This window comes from Eutrema salsugineum, unplaced genomic scaffold (genome assembly GCF_000478725.1).
Source record: "Eutrema salsugineum unplaced genomic scaffold, Eutsalg1_0 scaffold_8, whole genome shotgun sequence".
Classification (NCBI taxonomy): domain Eukaryota; kingdom Viridiplantae; phylum Streptophyta; class Magnoliopsida; order Brassicales; family Brassicaceae; genus Eutrema; species Eutrema salsugineum.
This window is the reverse complement of record NW_006256414.1, coordinates 2,751,880-2,771,177: the sequence shown is the minus strand read 5'-3', so window position 1 is coordinate 2,771,177 and position 19,298 is coordinate 2,751,880. Positions and strand designations below refer to the sequence as shown.

The following is a 19,298-nucleotide window of genomic DNA, read 5'->3' as shown; positions in this document are numbered from 1 at the left end:
TCATCGTCTCACAAAGGAATATTATTTCAGGGAAAAACTTTCTACGTATTTCCCTGAGTTGACGAACTGTAAGGGTATTCCTCACCCCTGACAGTTCAAACTCAATATCCTCATTGTGGGTTTGAAGGGTTGGTATTAATCATCAACCCTTCTTTCAAATTATTTCCATCCTCACCAGCCTTATACGAAGCAAAATGATTCGAGACCGAAGCTGTCATTGAGACAGAATGAGATTTTTCACCATGTCTTTTTTCTTCCCCTCAGAGGATTCGTCTCCACAATTCTTCTTCTTCAATTCCGAGGAACCATCCCCAAGTCTTTCAAAAACTGAGAGGTTTGGAGAGCTGTTCTTCCGATCTTCAATTTTAGTCCTTTTAGACCTCTTTTCATCACTTGAGCTCAATCTTCTTCTTTTCTGAGATACCATCCATCACTTTTTTTCCCTGAGCTCCCTGAACCCAGCCTCTCAAAGACAGACGATTGATTGGGACTATCATCACCGGAGTTAGCCCTTCTTTGTTCATTTCCAGCTTTACCCCCAAGCCAGCAGGTGAGAGAGTGCTTCTTTTTTCATTCGAATCCTTACCCGCATCTCCAAGCCTTTCAAACACCGATGATGAGGATTGATGGATTCTTGGGCAAGCTAGCTCCCCCAGGTATAATCTCCTTTCGGGCTTCACTTTCACTGGACTTGCTTTTCGTCTGCGAGGAGAAGACTGACTTTCCAACGCTGGCCGAGCTACCACCTTCACGCGACCGATTAGTCTGGGAATCCTTCCTCTTCCACACCTGGTTTTTGGGTAGTTCTTTTGAACGAGAGGAAGAGGCCTGCCATTGTAGTCTTTCTCTCGCTCCTCTCCTGCGTCCATCAGCTTTCTGGAGAGATTTGAAATTAGAAGATCCACCTTGACTCCTCTTGGTTTCTTGTTGAGGTTCATCAGCTGCTACTTCTTTACCTTTACTCCTGGATTTCGAAGTCCTTGCTGGTGTGCTAATAGATTCAGTCTTTTTAGAGATGAAAATATAGTTTAAAAAAAAATATGTTTCATCCCACCTTTATTTTTACTTCTAATATAGAGATTACTATTTTTGTTTCAAAATATAGAAGGATTCTATTTTTTGTTCTATAATAGAGGTGAACTTTTTTATTTGTAAAGTAGTCTTTTTAAAAATTTAAATAGTTTTATTTAAAAAGTAATAAATGAAATTTTAAATATTATATACGTTTTTCTCTTCTTTTTGTAATTATGTAAAGACAACATGTTTAAGTTCTTAAGATAGTTAATATAATGTTTATTGTATTGGTGATATTTGTTTTTTTATTGTGTTTTATTAATTTTGGTTTTATATCTTTTCTTTATGTTCTGATTAATAATAACGTGAAATGATTAAAACTGTTGAATTTTTCCTTTTCATAATTACTGGATTTTCTTCTGACAAACTCTGTGCATATTCGCTTTTTTTTTTTTTTTCTTTTTCCCGTTTCAGACATCTAAGAGGGTGTGGAATTTGAATATAATTAACCAAATCCAGCAAAAAGTAATAGTACTTATCCACTATTTTACGTCAGTGAGATTCCAGCAATTATGAAAAATATTACCCTAGTCATTCTTCTACATGTCTATCAGTAAACCTTTAAAAGAGCGGTTCATTAAAATATAATAATTTTTTTTTTGGTTTTGATTTTTTGTTTTTTTAAATTCGAAAATTATAATTTTCAATCAGGATGCTCTATTTCGAGATGATACCGTCTCTTCAGGTTCGTCAGGATGATACCGTCTCTTTAATATTAAGCTTTTTTATCTCAAAAATTGTATCATAAACCCTTCTTAATCCTTTGATGGACATGGTCTTACTGTATTATATCCACTCATATTTAACCCTTATATTCATCCATAAACAGCAAGTTCTTTATCTGAAGTTTTTTTTTATTTTCGTTAAAACTTTTAACTTCATTTACCCTCTAGCTTACAAACAAGCATTGTTGGGAATGGAAAGTTCATCTGGAGAAGATGAAGAAAGGTAAATGATATTAAGTTCTTCGGAAGAAGCCGAACCTGAAGCCAAAGCCGTGAAGCCAACGCCATCAACATCAGGGACGAAGCCGTTGAGTAAGGAATCAGCGGACGTGAGCTTTAAGCGGGCCAAGAAGGAAGAAAAAAGACATTATTTTTCAAGAGTGTGGTCTGAGGAAGACGAGCTCGCTTTGCTACGTGGAATCATTGATTTCAAAACCAAAACAGGGAAGAGTCCGTTTGAAGACAGGCAAGGATTTTACAAATCATCCAAGAATCTTGTTAGCTTCGAGGCTAACTTGAATCAGTTCATGGACAAGATTAGGCACTTACGGAAGAAATATTTGAAGAAAGTGGCGAAGGGTCTAGTACCACCATTTTCGAAGGATAATAATGAGGAGGAGCATTTCAAATTGTCCAAGGCTATTTGGGGAGGTGAAGAGATGGCTCTTAAATCTCCTGATGATGTTAAGGCAATGAAGAGTGAGAGAATATTGGGAGATCGATAAGATCGACCATACTGATAAGGATCCAGAAGATTATGGAAGATCTTAGTTTAGGAAATTTACCTTTATCTCTAAATATATTATTTACATTCATGTTTATCTTAAATTAGGAAAGTTAGGTTTAACTTATCTCTATATAAGAGAATGCATCTTGTAATATTATTTTTATGAGAGTCTAATATAATTCTTCCTAAACACTTTTGTGTTCTTATTCTCATCAATTTATCATGGTATCAGAGCCTAGATCCAATTCTCATGGATTGTGGTTTTTTGTTTTTCTTTCTATCTTCTTCACGTATGTGGTGGTGCTGAAGACACCAAAGTTGAACTCTGTTTGTGGCTTATTTTATTATTTCGGCCAATAAATAGTCATGTCAAGGCAATTTGAATTTTTAATTGGCTAGCACAATTGCTAGTTTTTTGGAGAACACGTTCTGAAGATGGTGTTTCTCTTTATGATTTCATGATCCCATATATTACATGTATGACGATTTTTTATGAGCATGGACCTTTGATTTTGGTTCGTTCATATTTGATGATGTTTTCTGCCCTCTCAAAGACATTCTTTTGATTCAACTTCTTTTACTCGTGAGTTGTTATTTCGCAATCGCGAATTATTTTTGGACATCGCAGTTGCGAGTTTTGTCCTTTCTACTATTTGAAGAACCCTACGACCGGGTATAAACGTCGTTAATGACCTAACGGCTGGGTGTTGAAGCCAATTGACTCGACGGTGGAGTATAACACCGATATTTTGAAAACATGTCCAATCTCATACGTGTTATCACATATGAGCTTGCGGGAGGGTATTGGGAGATCGATGAGATCGACCATACTGATAAGGATCCAGAAGATTATGGAAGATCTTAGTTTAGGAAATTTACCTTGATCTCTAAATATATTATTTACATTTATGTTTATCTTAAATTAGAAAAGTTAGGTTTAGCTTATCTCTATATAAGAGAATACATCTTGTAATATTATTTATATGAGAGTCTAATATAATTCTTCCTAAACACTTTTGTGTTTTTATTCTCATCAATTTATCAGAGAATCGAAACAAAGAAGCAGGACTCTTCACCTAACCCTAAAAAGGGTGAAGACGCTAGTGAAGGAGGAAATGTGGAGCCACCAATTGGTGAGACACAACAATCTGATTGGTTTTAACCCAAAAAAAAAACAATCTGATTGGTTTCAAGAGTCCTATCTCACTCAATCAATTGAGATTCTTGGTATCGATTCTGTGAAGCAAAGACAAAGATGGAGCGTGGTGCCAGTGGAGACTAATTAGTTGGCTTAGCTTATTATGCTTCTCTGTATTTTGGCTTGTTTCTTATTGACTTATTGTATAAAAACACAAGAAGCTAAAATATGTACGTTGGCATTGTGTTCTCTGCAAGATATGTTGAATGCACGTCGTCTCACAGTAAAAGAAGAAAGCAAAACACAGATTAACTTAGCAGATTTCTTGAAAAGTCTTTTTAGTGAGAATTAATTAAAGAAGAAGAAAACAAGTTTTAATTGGTCCAATACCAAGGCTTACCTTTTGATCAATCATCAATCGTTGTATACTAAAGAAAATTAAAGAAATGATGAATGAGATAATGCTGAAGTTATCAACATTTAAAAATGGAGAAGAATCTAACACACTTCAATTGAACAACTTCCTTCACAAATTGTTTCTTTTAACGCCCAAGGATCACAGACTCTGTGATCTCATTGAAAGTGCTCAAACCCTTAGACAGGGATTCTTCTTCTCTCGAGTGCAATACAAAAGTGGGTTGTTTTGGTGATGGAAGATCTGATGTTGTGGTGAGCATAGACAGCAACTCAAGTGTGTTGGGTCTATCTACAGGTTGGTGTTGAACACAGAGAAGACCAATCTGCACACACCTTCCAACCTCAGATGGATGACTTGAACAAGCAACATCTTGGTCCAGCAAATCAATTCCTCCATTTTCACACCAAGATTCCCACGCCTGTTGTTTAGTTTACATATCTCAAGAATGTAAGAGCAGGAAATTTTGCAAGTATATGAGAACCTAAAAGTCTAACTTACATATGCAAGAAGAGTTTTTCCTTCTTCACCATAGCTGAATCTTGATATCCTTTCTCCGCTGATGATTTCTAACAGCAGATCTCCAAAGCTGTAGATGTCTGATTTCTCAGAGAACATCCCAGTCCAAGCATACTCGGGAGACATATATCCTCTGCATATATAGCAAAAATTTTATATATGGTTATGACTAAGAGTCTTTTAGTTTTAAACCATGTTAGGCATGTTTAATATATGAATGCATGTTTAATATATGAATATGGCTATGACTCTTGTTAGGCATGTTTTTGAAAATAGGTTCTTACAGAGTTCCTGCAACCCTGCGAGTGTTGTCCAGATATCCAGTTCCCTGATACGTCCGAGCCAATCCAAAATCTGATATTTTTGGGTTCATCTTCTCATCCAGGAGAAGATTGATTACCTTAAGATCTCGGTGAATGACCCTGAGGCGTGAGTCATGGTGGAGATAGATAAGTCCACGCGCAATACCTTGGATTATACTGAATCTCTTAGGCCAGTCAATCTCAAGCCTTTTTCTTGAATCTAGGCAATAGTACAGTGAAAAGGTATCAGATAAACTGTTCTACACAGAGATAAAAAACTGCTAATAGGAAACGATCTGAGGCAAGAAATGACTCACCAAAGAGAAAAGTATCAAGGCTTTTGTTCAACATGAACTCATAAATCAATAGCCTCTCTTCTCCTTCAATGCAACATCCCAAAATACGAACTAAGTTTTTGTGCTGTAGTTTTGAGATGAGTACTATTTCATTCATGAACTCTTCTTTGCCCTGCCCCGAGCTGCTAGAAAGCCTTTTTACTGCAATTTCTTTCCCATCTTGTAGCTTTCCCTGAAACACATTGGTCTTGGTCATCTTGAGAGCATAAACAGAGAATACAAAAGAGTAAAGAGGACAAACATTCTCTTACCTTGTAAACTGAACCAAATCCACCTTGTCCGAGTTTATTTGACAGACTAAAACTATTGGTGGCAGTTTCAATGGTATTCATCTCAAAGAAATTTAAACCTGAGACATCTTGTGGTTTAAGACCATTCCTCCACACATCTTGTGAGGCTTTCTTTGATATAATAGCTAAATTCAGAGTTAAATAGATAGTAAAGTCATCAGTGTGTTACCATTAGCAAGCAAATGAATAGATAAGTAACAATAGGTCGATAGAGAGATATTTACCATTATGTTTCTGTTAAGTTTGCACCTCGATACACCTGTAAGGCAAACTCAACTCTTTCTGATTTTCCCGAATAGTGCTTCTTATTAATAAATAGAATAGAATTACAGCTTTGAATCTGAAATCACTCAAGAGATATCAGAACTCCTAAACTTAGAGAACTAACAACTCTTTCTCACGAATCCTCAATAAGAGTATCGCCTCAAGACTCACGTCTCTCTAATCAATTCCAAAATCAAAGCCTAAAGAACCTCAAAGCAAGACACGATATTTAAAAGCACAAAAGTCATTCTGAAAAAGGAAAATTTCTAAGAAAGAAAAATAGAAAATTTCTAAGCTTCATTCTTCTTTTTACGGATGAATCTTGAATCAAGCTTATCAATACCGCCCCCTTTAACACGAAGCTTGTCCTCAAGCTTGAATTCAGGAAATGCAGCTCGAAATGACTTCGCCAAAACCCAGGTGTTGTCTTCATCCGATAATCACTGCCATTTAATCAAAACCTCCAAATAGCCATCATCATTATATCGATCATCTACCAACAACTCAGGAACCAACAAATCTTCTTCCATCACAGGACCAGACGGAGTAAGAGGAAAAACTTTGTGATCTTTACCAAAGACCCCTTTCAACTGAGAAACATGAAACACCGGATGAATTTTTGAATCTTCTGGTAACTTAAGACGATAAGCAGTCTTCCCAATGCGCTCCAATACTTCAAAAGGTCCGAAATACTTTGCTGAAAGTTTCTGACACACTCTTCGAACTACAGATTTCTGCCGATAAGGGCGTAGCTTCAAGAACACTAACGAACCGACTTCAAATTCAACATCTCGCCGATGCTTATCAGCATTATTCTTCATTAATTGCTGCGCATGAGATAGGTGAGACTTAATCTGGAGTAACATTGCATCTCTCTCCAAAAGCATAGCTTCCAAATCAACGTTTCCAGTAGAGCCGTGCTCATAACGAAGTATTCCGGGTGGGTCTCTGCCGTAAACAACTTTAAAAGGAGTTGTCTTCAGTGAAGTGTGATATGATGAGTTGTACCACAATTCTGCCCAAGCCAAATACTTAAACCAAGTGCGCGGGTGACTCGAAGCAAAACACCAGTATGTTTCCAAACACCGATTTAATACTTCTGTTTGGCCATCAGTTTGGGGATGAAAAGCTGTACTAAATCTCAACTTTGTCTCTGCAAGACGAAATAGCTCCTTCCAAAAAGAGCTAAGGAAGATCCTGTCCCGATCTGAAACTATAGATTTCGGAAAGCCATGGAGACGTATCACTTCAGTGATGAACTTGTTCGCCACATCTTTGACAGTAAATGGATGTCGTAATCCTATAAAATGAGCAAACTTGCTCAGTCGGTCCACGACCACCAAAATAACATTATGACCATGAGACGTTGGCAACCCTTCTACAAAATCTAAAGAAATATCTTCCCAAATCAGAGTAGGAAGAGGCAATGGTTGCAGTAGCCCAGCTGGAGATAGTGTAGAATATTTGTGAGTTTGACAAATCTGACACTCAGAAACATATTTCTGGACACACTTAAACAATCCGTCCCACTGAAACAGCTGTTGCACTCTTTTCACCGTTTTGAGCACACCCGAATGACCCCCCATGACTCCATCATGACATTCATGTAAGATGAGAGGAATAAAAATCGAAGACTTAGGAATAACCAATCGAATCTTGTACCATAGCTTGTCATCGACGACTGTATAACCTTCCCGTGATAGTGACCCAGCTTTCCATTGATTAATCATCTCTTGTATCTCTGTGGCAGCTTCAATTTCTCTATACAAATCTTGTAGTTGAATAGAGGTAGGTACAGTTAAAGACAACAGCGAAGTAGCAACCTGAGAATGCACTGGAGTATCCATCCTTGAGCCGTCTGCAGCCTTGTTCTCAATTCCTGGTTTAAACAAAATCTCAAAGTCATATCCCAATAACTTGGTAAGCCATTTTTGGTATTCCATGTTGACCTCTCTCTGCTCGAGCAAGAATTTTAAACTCTTTTGGTCCGTATGGACTACAAACTTTCGTCCTAACAGATAATGCTTCCACTTCCTTACAGCCATAACCACTGTAAGGACACACAGCAGACCAATCTGAACACATCTTCCAACTTCAGAGTGGTGACATGAATCAGCAACATCTCGGTCCAAAAAATCAACACCTCTAGTTTCACACCAAGATTCCCATGCCTGTTGTAATTTCAGAATATCAGCCAAATATATAAGAGCAAGAAAAGGTTTTTGAAACCTGATGAAGTCTTACATATTCAAGAAGGCTTTTTCACTCTTCATCATAACTAAACCTTGAGATCTTCTCTCCACTGATGGTTTCTAACATCAAAACTCCAAAGCTATAAATGTCAGACTTCTCAGAGAACACCCCAGTCCACGCATACTCAGGAGACATGTATCCTCTGTACAAACAATCAAATAATCAAATAATGAATCTTGTTAAGCCTGTTTTTGAAGAAATGTCCTTACAGAGTTCCTACAACCCTGCCAGTGTTGTCCGGATATTGTGTTCACTCAAACCCTGCCAATCCAAAATCTAATATCTTCGGGTTCATCTCCTCGTCTAGAAGAATATTGCTAACCTTCAGGTCTCGGTGAATGACCCTGAGTCACGGTGAAGATAGAGAAGTCCACGCGCAACACTTTGAATGATATTGAATCTCTTTGGCCAATTAATCTCAAGTTTTCTTCTTGAATCTAAACAATATTACAGTCTATAAATTTATCAGATTAACAGCTCTAGGTAGAAGAAGCTGTAAAGAAAAGGAAAGAGGCAAGAAAAGACCCACCAAAGATAAAAGTATCAAGGCTTTTGTTCACCATGAACTCATAAATCAGTAGCCTCTCTTCTCCTTCAACGCAGCATCCCAAAATTCGAACTAAGTTCCTGTGTTGTAGTTTTGAGATGAGTACTATTTCATTCATGAACTCCTCTTTTCCCTGCCCCGAGCTGCTAGAAAGCCGTTTTACTGCAATTTCTTTCCCATCTTGGAGGCTGGAGCTTTCCCTCAAACAGATTGCAGAATGTCATATGGAGAGAACAAGCAGAGGATAGAAAAGAGAAAAAAGGATACAAATTCTCTTACCTTGAAAACTGAACCAAATCCACCTTGTCCAAGTTTATTTGACATACTGAAATTATTGGTGGCAGTTTCGGTATGCAAGTCAAAGAAATTTAGACCTGTGACATCTTGTGGTTCCAGATCATTCATCCTTTGATATAATAGCTGAAACTAAAATAGATAGATATTAAGGTCATCACTGTGTTACCCGTTAGCAAGCAAATGAAACAGATAAACAACAAAATATCTTTAAAGAAATAGTAGTGTCAAGTGTGTCACTGTTGCGTTTCACTCTGTATCTGAGATACAGTATCTCCAGAAACCAAATGCAGCAGAACCCAACAATACAAAAAGAGAAAGGCTCAAAGTACTCGCAACAATGGTTTTCTTACGCTTATTTCCACCTGAGATATATTAAGACAAAGTTTTTGTTAACAATAACCCATGTTGCTACCAGAAAACAACAGTATTCATGGACTTTAAGATAAAGATGTATATGACGAAGTAGCTCTTTCGTGTTATCTTTTAAGCCTTACCTAGTTCAGACGTGCAAGACGAATGGAAAAAATTTCTCCTCCCGCAAAAAAATTCCCAGTGTCCATTAGCTCCCGGTTCCACATTAAGCAGCCTATTCCATGAACAAAAGCAAAGGTCAAGCAAGAACAATTGTAGAGGCAACTTTGGTAGCATTCTTCAGTACTCTCAGAACTTGCAAATTAGTAAAAGTCTGGAGGCTTTATGTTGGCAACTCGCTGGAATACGTTTCCATCTTTTCCAGTATACTTCCCCTGACAATCTAGTTCTGTACGCCTCACACAACAACCAGTCTAATTTCCTTTTTCCACTCCTCAATGTGTTTTGGTGTAAACCCTTTGAGTAGAGCTGTCAAGTGGCCGTCCACGCCCGTCCACGTCCGTCTTCCATTTAATTTAGCGGACATAACTGGACTGGTTGTAATGGACATTGGGCTAAAAAGTGTCCACGCCCAAATTGGACCATGTCCAGATGGTCTTCCGTGGACCGTTCATATTATTTTGTTGACTTTTTATTTGATATATTGACTTTTGTTTCTCTTACTAAAAAATTTAATTCTTTTAATTTTCTAAATGTTTATTTGATCATTTAACTACTACAAATTTTCTTAATTTACATGTTTAAATTTTAATTTAAAATGTTTTTTTATCTAATTTTCAATTATTTGATTATTTTAAAAATTCAATAATTAAATTAAATCGAATTTAAATAATTAATTTCTAAATCGACGTAAATTCGTCGTAACTTTACGTCGAATTAACGTCAAATAGTTTACGACGAATTAACGTCGATTCGTTTTACGTCGAATCTACGTCGAACATTTACGACGAATTAACATTGACCAATAATAAATTTATTTCCCTTAATTGAAATAGGTCGTCTCCTAATCGTTGTTAAATCGATGTAATTTTACATCGATTTTACGTCGTTGTTATGATAGACTTATGTCGTTGTACTTTCGTTGAAAAATTTACGTCGTCTTTACGACGAATAGTTTCCGACGATATTACGACGATTTTCCTGAGTTGGTAATTTTACGACGATTTTACGATGATTTCTATTTTACGACGATTGTTTTACGACGATTTTTCATTCGTCGCTAATTCAATGTAAATGGCCTATTACGTACGTCGATTTTACATCGATATCTGCCGACGTAAAACGCGATCTTGTAGTGGTGTAGCTTCCTTTCTCAATTTTTCAAGTTTGTCGATGTGGGACAAACTTTTTGTCCATGGGCGGATCAATGTCCAACATGTCCAGCCCGTTTTGTCCATGGGCGAAATTGGACGAAGTCCAAATAGGCCCGTTTAAAAATGGGCTTGTCCGTGACCGGTCCAAAATGTATTGGACATGGATAGCCCATGGGTCGCCCACCCATTTTGACACCTCTGCCTTTGAAGCAATTACATTTTGGAGGAACAGACATCACACACAACCCAAAAGGTCCACATACACCATAGTAATCAAATGAGTTTGTTGGAGCGTCAAAGTTCAATTCCCAGCCGGTCCCATTATGCCGAACAATCTTCAATGACCCCTCGGATATATCTTATCACTATACGTGGAAGTTTGAAGTTTCTATGTAAATAAGTGAAGGATCCTTACCCGTTTGCATCTTGCTGAACGCTGATTCATGAATGGACTTGTATATGTTTCATCCATTTGTGGTATTCCAGGGAACCTTGTTTTAGCCCATGGACCGCTTCTCCAATAAGGCGTTGAGCCTCTAATAGTAAACGCCTGTGATGGCACTTGCGGTGTAATCTGAACTACAAAGTCACCTGGTGATGGATCAGTATTACTTTTCCAAGAAGTCAACACTCGGTTCTTGATATATCATGGTTTTTATGGTTTTTAACCATGGTATAGGTCTTATTTATAGAGTCTTTTTAGTGTCTTTCGAGTCTTTTGGAGTCTTTACATGTCATAGGTACGTTTGGAGCTTAACTGGAGACTTTGGAGCACTTTGGAGCTTAATCAGGATCAAATTCGTTTTGTATGGAAGTGTGCTTCAGTGTCGCTCGATACCATGGAGAGTGACGCTCGACACTTGTCAAAGAAATAAGGAAAAGGCTATTTTGTTTCCTATTTGAAGAAGGAGTTGGGCCTAAACGTTTCCAAGGAAGCCCAAAACGTGTTTTAGAGATATATATAGGATTTTTATTCTCTTTTTACGATGACCTGAGATTTTTGAGAGAGAGATACTCTGAGTTTTTGCTTTAACGATTTTTGAGAGCTTGGGGAGACAAGTCTGAACTCTGTCCGTTTAGAGAGAAGATTTTAAACCCTTTTATCTAATTCGATTTAATCTATTGCTTTCTATTCATCATGTTTGTTGTTCCAATAACCATGTCTAAGTAGATCACCTGTTAGGGTTAATTAGGGTTTTCTTTGGAAGATTGATTAACTTGCTTGTTAGGGTTCATATCTATTAGTTCTTCATCTTAGGTTGTTCTTAAAGCTAATTCTAGATTGATCACCTGGAACTTAGATCTTAGGTTGCTTAATTGACACAGAAGTGTAATTGAATAACTGGAAAGAACCTAGGGTGAGCAAAGTAGCTATTCACAAAGGAATTTGGTTTAGATACTTTGTGAACATATCAAACTTGTGCATTAAAGCTGGTTTAAATCTTTAGGGTTTGCAAAGGAATTTGGAATTCTAGGATTTTAACTTAGATAATTCTCACAACGGAAGTTGGTTAATTATAATTCTGTGATTCGAGTTCAAGAACCATGCTTAATAACTGAACTCTGATTAGTTAAGTTGATCTGCATTCATCGATCTCCTGAAAAACACCTTAGACCTAATCCTTATCCAATCGAACTTACAAACCGTTTTACTGCTGCTTAATTTGTTTCTGTCGCATTGCCATTTATTTCATATATTTCTGCTTAGTGTAATTCTATCTCTACAAGGTTTATTGAGTGATCTCTTGTCTCTGTGGTTCGACCCCTAGATACTACAACTGCACATCTGTGCTCTTACAGAGTAGCTTAAGGATTAAACTTTGAGAAGATCAGTTCTCACCAGTAGCTAGATTATACATCAGGGTTGAGAAAGGGAGCATAGAATCAACAAGATGGTCAAAGCTTTGCCATAGATTTCTTCCCAAAACTTTGTCTATGACAATAAGATTCCCGGTGTCTAAAAGCTATGCTCGAGACCCGTTAGATGCGAAAGTCTCTCCACTGGACCAGACAACGCCATGTTTGCCATTCAATAAGAGAAGACTTCCATTGCTGCTGATACTTAAATTTTCCGTGGAGTCTGTAACATGGATTTCTTTATTTGCCAGCCTACAACCACCTGTGGAATAATACCTTTCAACCAGATTCCAACATATTGATCTTGGGTGTTATTAGGACTGAAGAACCCCAATTCATAAACCTCCGTAGAGGAGCTGAGAGTTTGTCCTATTGACAAAGGACTTGTTGGCGTTATAGCTGCATAGATAAAATTTAAGAGCATGGTAAACAAGAGCAAACAGGCAAATTTCGTTATCCTCATGTGCCTTCTTGTGTCTCCAAGAATTATCTCTTTAGATTAGTGGAAGAAGAGAACATGTATACGAGAGGAAATAAGCTATGAAATTGATTCTCAAGAACGTCTAAAACTGTTGACCTCAATGCCCATCTTTCAAGATTCTGCATTACTTTATTCACATAAACTTAAATCTTGTTTTATTTGACCCCTACTAGTTATATAAAACAGATTAAGTAAAAATGACCTCATGTTTAAGTTGTCAAAATAGTTGTGTATTATTATTGTAGCTGTCATTGTGTTATTTTCAACACGTGACTATAGTGGTTTCGTCTGGAAAGCCATGTGTATTCATTTTGTTATATTCCAAGAAAATTAATATGAATCTTTTAGAAGAATTTTTTTTTTTAGTTTTTGATGTTTATTGGTGAAAGCAATTATTTACTTGTTGGAAAGGCAAATGGCAGACACCATGATAAAGATGATAAACCAATAATTAAACATAATAATTTCAAAACTGAATTGGGATTTATTTCAGCAATTTCAAAGGAAAAAGATCAAATTTTGTTATCTTTCATAAAACTCGACTTAGACGTATAACAACATGGTAGTGAACTAGTGATAGTCTCTTCGTAAATAATTACTACTAGGAATTAACCTGCATATTGTGCGGGATAATCATATATATGATTTTAGGTGAACTTTCTCCATCCTGCTGCCACATCAACATTTATAAGAATGACATCTGTCCATCTTTCAATGCTTTCATTTAATTTTCCTCCATTTTTTGTATGTTTCTTTATATTTTTCACCCAACTTGCTTATGCATAAAGGATTTTCTGCTAAATGCATGGCAAGCCTTAAAAACTTAGAAGCCTCTTTAAATTACAACTTGAGTATCAGCCCATTAAAACCCCACATATAAAAGAATTTTAATTGGACCAGTAATAGTAAGGACTTTAATCTCAAATACTCTTAATGAGTTTAAAAAATTCTATATACTCCCCTTTTATTCTACATACTCCTCTCTATTTTTCACCTCCCCCTTTTTACTTTACCCTTTATTTAAAGAAGGACCCCACTCCCTTTAAACCAAACCAATCTCTCACCTCCCACCCATCCCACACCAATTAATTTTGGTTTTACTTTGAACCTACCCAGCCCAACCATCTAACAACAACTAATGTTAATGGGACCCACTCTCTTCTTCTTCTTTCTTTCTTCTTCGTACGTGAAACCAGAAAACAAAAATTTTACAGCTCCCTTGAAGCTTCAGCGATCTTCCTTCGAAACTCTGGAAGCTTCAGCGATCTTCAACCCTTGACAAATACATATCCTGCAGCATTTCTTCAGCTGATCTCGACGACCCAGAACGTGATTTGAAGGTAAATTCTTCTTTTTTCAACAAAAAAACGAGTTTATGCATTTAGGGTTTAGAAATTATATTTGTGGTTTTTTTTTCTGTTAGTAAACTTATGTATACGTTTGTTCGGGCTTTACATTGGTTATTTAAGTATACTAGAGTACTAGAATACGTATGAATCTTCAGAAGCGTCGATCTGTAACCATAAGCTTTTAGTACAACTGGTTTTCCTTAGACAACTGGTGCAACTAGTACTACTGGTGTACAACTATAAATATATTCTAACAGTTTTTATTTTTTCTTTTAACAGAATGATGAGTAACACTCGATGCACAATCATATGTTTTGATTCGGGGGGATGTTATTCAAATGACGGTGAATACATGAGGTGGAACTCAGAAGAGGTTGAAATTCATACTTTAGTGATTAAGACATCTATGGAAGAGATCACTTACAATGGGCTGGTTGATAAAATTTGCAAAAAGCTTATGGTAGATGGAGCTATGATGCAGCTTAGACTTAGCTACTTTCCACTGATATTGGATCCCAAGAAGCCATCATATGTTCGGAATGATGAAGATGTATTTGGTTATCTAATGCAAGTGAATAATAATCATTGTAGAAGGGTTTTGCATGTGGAGCTCATCACAGATGTTGAGCAAAATGAGGGATTTGTGCAACCGTCAGAGCCACAACATGGTGATGATGTTAATGATGGTATGGATACTTTTTACAAAGGTGAACCATCAGAACCGCAGAAAGAAGATGTTGTTAGTGAAGATGCTGAAGATGGTGAAGATGGTGAAGATGTTGGAAATAATGTGCATGAAGACTTTGGTATGTATGATGATATTGAGGTGGCACCTGCTGTAGAAGGAGATGTGTACGTGAATCATACATGGGAAGATGGTATTGATTTAGTTGTAGGACAAGAATTTGGCAAAAAGGAGTCATTACAAGAATTAGTGTTTGTAGCCTCCCGTAAAAATGGTTTTGAGTTTGATATCATCCAGTCAAATACACGTCGATATGTGTTAAAATGTCGTGGAGCAAAAGATGGGTGTAAGTGGTATTTACGAGCTGCAAAGACGAAGAATTCAGATCTTTTCTCAGTTAGAACGTACATCAAGATTCATACATGTTCTCGAGCTACTACAGTTACAAGCAAAAATCGAAGGAAAGGCACACCACAGTTGGTCAGGTCTATTTGCCATTCTGATTATCCAGGCAAACTTAAAACTCCAGCACCACAAGAACTGATTGGTTTGGTTCAAAACGCATTTGGTGTTAAAGTATCATACTCTACTGCATGGAGAGGTAAAAGAGCAGCTGCTAATGATGTGCGGGGAAGTCCAGAGGAGAGTTATCAGTTGTTGCACTCTTATTTGTATATGCTAGAGTACATGAACCCTGGTACACGCACTTATGTGGAATTGGATGAGGGAAACAGGTTTAAGTATCTATTCTTTGCCTTGGGAGCTTGCCTTGAGGGTTTTCGAGTCATGAGAAAAGTGATTGCTGTGGATGCTACCCACCTTAAAAATGCATATGGTGGTGTTTTAATTGTTGCTACAGCTCAGGATCCTGACCATCATCATTATCCAATTGCTTTTGGTGTAGTTGATGGTGAGAAAGAGGCAAGTTGGATGTGGTTTATGAGCAAGTTGAGATCAGTTGTACCAGATGTTCCTGACCTGGTTTTTCTTTCTGATAGAAACGTAAGTCTCCTCAAGTCAATACGTGAGGTCTTTCCATTGTCTCAGAATGGTGTTTGTATATATCATTTGTCTCAAAACGTGAAAGGGAATGTCAGTGGAGTCAATAGAGCGACTTGTGCGAAGAAGTTCCGAGCTTGTGCTCATGCTTATAGAGAGAATGAATTCTTGACACTATATAGTGCTTTTAGGAAAATGTATCCAGATGCAGCCGACTATCTGGACAGAACTGTTGGTGAGGAGAAATGGGCAAGATGCTATTTTCCCGGAGACAGGTATAACATAGACACCACCAATTGTGCAGAATCTATCAATGGCTTTTTTGTAGAAGCAAGGAAATACTCGCTGTTACCAATGATTGATGTGATTATTGCAAAATTAGCTGAATGGTTTAACAAGTATAGGAAGGCGTCTAATGAAGTTTCTACGGCACATAAGCTTGTGCCATATGTGGAGAACGAAATGCATGTGAGATGTGTGGAAGCAAATACTTTGACGGTGCATGAGTTAAACAGCTACCACCTTGAGTACAATGTGATTGGGCATGATGGCAAGGTTTATCTGGTTGATATGAGAAATAAAAGTTGCAGTTGCAAGAGGTTTGATATCGATAAGTATCCGTGTGTGCATGCAATAGCAGCTGCTATCTTTATGAGCGGGGATAGAGAGCTCCATCTACGTGAATTTTGCTCCCACTATTATTGGATGGAACATTGGTCGTTTGGCTTACTGCAGGACAATCTATCCAATCCCCCATAAAGATGACTGGGTTGTTCCTAACAATATCCGAGCAAAATGTATATTTCCTCCAGAAATAATTAAGAAAAAAGGACGCATCAACACAACTAGGCATCCATCAGTTGGAGAACATCGAGGGAGAGGAAGAGGAAGAAGAGGAGGAAGAGGAGGAGGAAGAGGAAGAGGACTAGGAGCATGGTTGTTTAATGATCCTAATGTACCAGAGCAAGAGGAAGGAGAATAGTAATCGCTGTACAACTAGTACAACTATCGGGTACAACTAGTATAACTATTCAGGTACAACTAGTATAACTATCGGGTACAACTAGTACAACTATCAGGTACTGGATCTTTTTTTTTCTTTCTTTTTTTTATTTTATTTAAAATACCGCATTTCGGAAAGCAGTATGTGTTTAAGGATTTAGTTTCATATCTATTTTGATGATGTAAATCCAACTTGGTGCATTTTTGAATATTGAGAACACAAAAATCATATTTTCATAACATATACCTTATACTTCTATGACAACTATTACAACTAATGCTATATAGTTATAAGAAATTAACAAAAAAACATAATTTTATACATTTAATTATCTATATGTGTCTTAAATGTCTTATTATTAACTATTTTCAAAAGTACAACAATAAAAATGTAATTTCTAGTACGATATAACTAATAAAATCGTTTTATCTATGAAAGTACAACTCTGTGTAATAAAAAAAAAGAGAGTACAACTTACCTACTTGGGTACAACTTTGTATATTATTTGACGGTGCGAAAAAAGTAATTAATTATTTTTATAATTATTTTGCCGGCGCTCGTGTAGTTTGACGGCGCTCGTGTAATTTGACGGCGCTCGTGTAATTTGACGGCGCACATGTGGTTTTTGGGCCTGAAAATTTCATTTTGTTCTAGTTTCAACAACAATAGTTGTACGCAATAATACCAGTTGTACTAAAAAATCTGAAAACATAATTTAATTAAAACAGTAAACCTCTTAGTAGTTTTAACATACCACTAAAACCTGTTTCACCAAACATAAAAAACCTCCTACTAGTTTCAACCTAAACCATCTACTAGTTTCACCAAAAACCAATAACTAGTTTCAACAAAAACCAAAAAAAACTTGTTTCTTCTACTTTTTTTTTGCAGCCTCTCGTTTTTTCCTTTCTCCTGGTGCATCATTTTCATAAGGAGTGGATATATGCCTCGATGGTTTACCCTTTCTCCTATTCCTAATGAGCTCAGCCGTCCTTTTAGCCTCAGCACTCTTCCGCATACATATTTTGTAGCGTGGTTTCTTTGCTAAACCCTTCTTCCATTTTCTCGTTAATCTTTATAAACCCTTCTTCCATCTTCTTCAACACATCCTCACTTCCTACCGCTTCAGTATCTGTCGGTTTGGGCAATGGCTGGTCTTCTAGGGATTTAACATCTAATAGGTACAGATCCTTCAAGTGTATCTTCTTCTTTTGTTGGACTAAAATCGTGTGCCAACTATCAACAACAGGGTCAGAAACAGCATCATCCTCTCCTACTTCGAAGTCATCCCATACATGCTTGTCTAGGATGTCAAGCAAGAGTTTGGCTTCTCCGTCTTCAGGTACCAAGATACTAATAATATCCTGTTTAACGAAAAACAAAAATTAAATTAAACTAAATCTCTAATAATGTATAAATATAAAATTAAAGGAGACTCCTAAACCTTTGTATCTCCAAGCACTTCATAAATATCAGCTAAAGAAAATCCTGTTTTGCCTGTTCTCTTAAACTTCCACTTGCACATTTTTGGACAATCACCATCTGCATTCCCAACTTTTTCTTGAAATGCTGCTTTTAGAACCGGGATAGATTCAAACGCCAAAATCTGCACATATAAACGTACTAGTTATGCCAGTTCTACCAATAATACCAGTTCAACTAGTTGTACCCGAAACACGAGTTGTACCAATACTACTACCTATACACTATATCAAGTTGAACCAAGAATACTAATTATACTAATACTACGATTTTTAGTTGTACAAGTTATACTGAATTTAAAACATATAACATTACCTCTAAAGGCAATATGAACCCCGGAAAAGTCCAATTCCCTCGAACAGATCCTCCAAAATGATCCACCAGATGTGCAACCTCAGCTAAGACGTCATCAAAAGTGAAACGACCCCAGGGAAACATTTCACACAGATCCAGATCATCCACCACTCAGAGAATGAATGGGTCTATGGATCCACCATATTTCTTGGACTTTCCTTTGATGACAGTTGCTAAGAAGAAAAGTACAACCATCTTCAACCGATCAGTACCACCTTCAATGAAATCCATTGATTCCAGCTTCTCACGCACCTCTTTCACCTCAATATTAGTCTTTCCAAACTGCTCCTCCACAAAATACATACTCCCTAACTGCTCATAGTTGGCTGGATAATGGTGGCAGAATAATCCTGAAAGAAGGCCGTGTTCTCTGATTGAATACCGAACAGGCACACCATTCACAACAAACCAACACTGCCGCTGCTTGTCTGTCACTGCTGTTCGGAGAAGCAACATCCACATTCCCATTAACATTCTATTCTTCTGGATAAACATG

General features: G+C 37.1%; 2 protein-coding genes and 1 pseudogene across 2 annotated transcripts; 2 read left to right on the top strand and 1 right to left on the bottom strand.

Moving 5' to 3' along the window:
• The first annotated feature begins 2,026 nt into the window (after positions 1-2,026).
• Positions 2,027-2,524, top strand: LOC112087764 (probable transcription factor At1g61730). The gene has a single exon (XM_024157639.1). It carries the CDS (start codon positions 2,027-2,029, stop codon positions 2,522-2,524), a length of 498 nt encoding a protein of 165 aa, XP_024013407.1.
• A 1,682-nt stretch (positions 2,525-4,206) lies between these two features.
• LOC18009508 lies at positions 4,207-12,487 on the bottom strand (annotated as a pseudogene).
• A 2,144-nt stretch (positions 12,488-14,631) lies between these two features.
• Positions 14,632-16,722, top strand: LOC112087762. Its single transcript, XM_024157635.1, has one exon. It carries the CDS (start codon positions 14,632-14,634, stop codon positions 16,720-16,722), a length of 2,091 nt encoding a protein of 696 aa, XP_024013403.1.
• Positions 16,723-19,298: the final 2,576 nt, after the last annotated feature.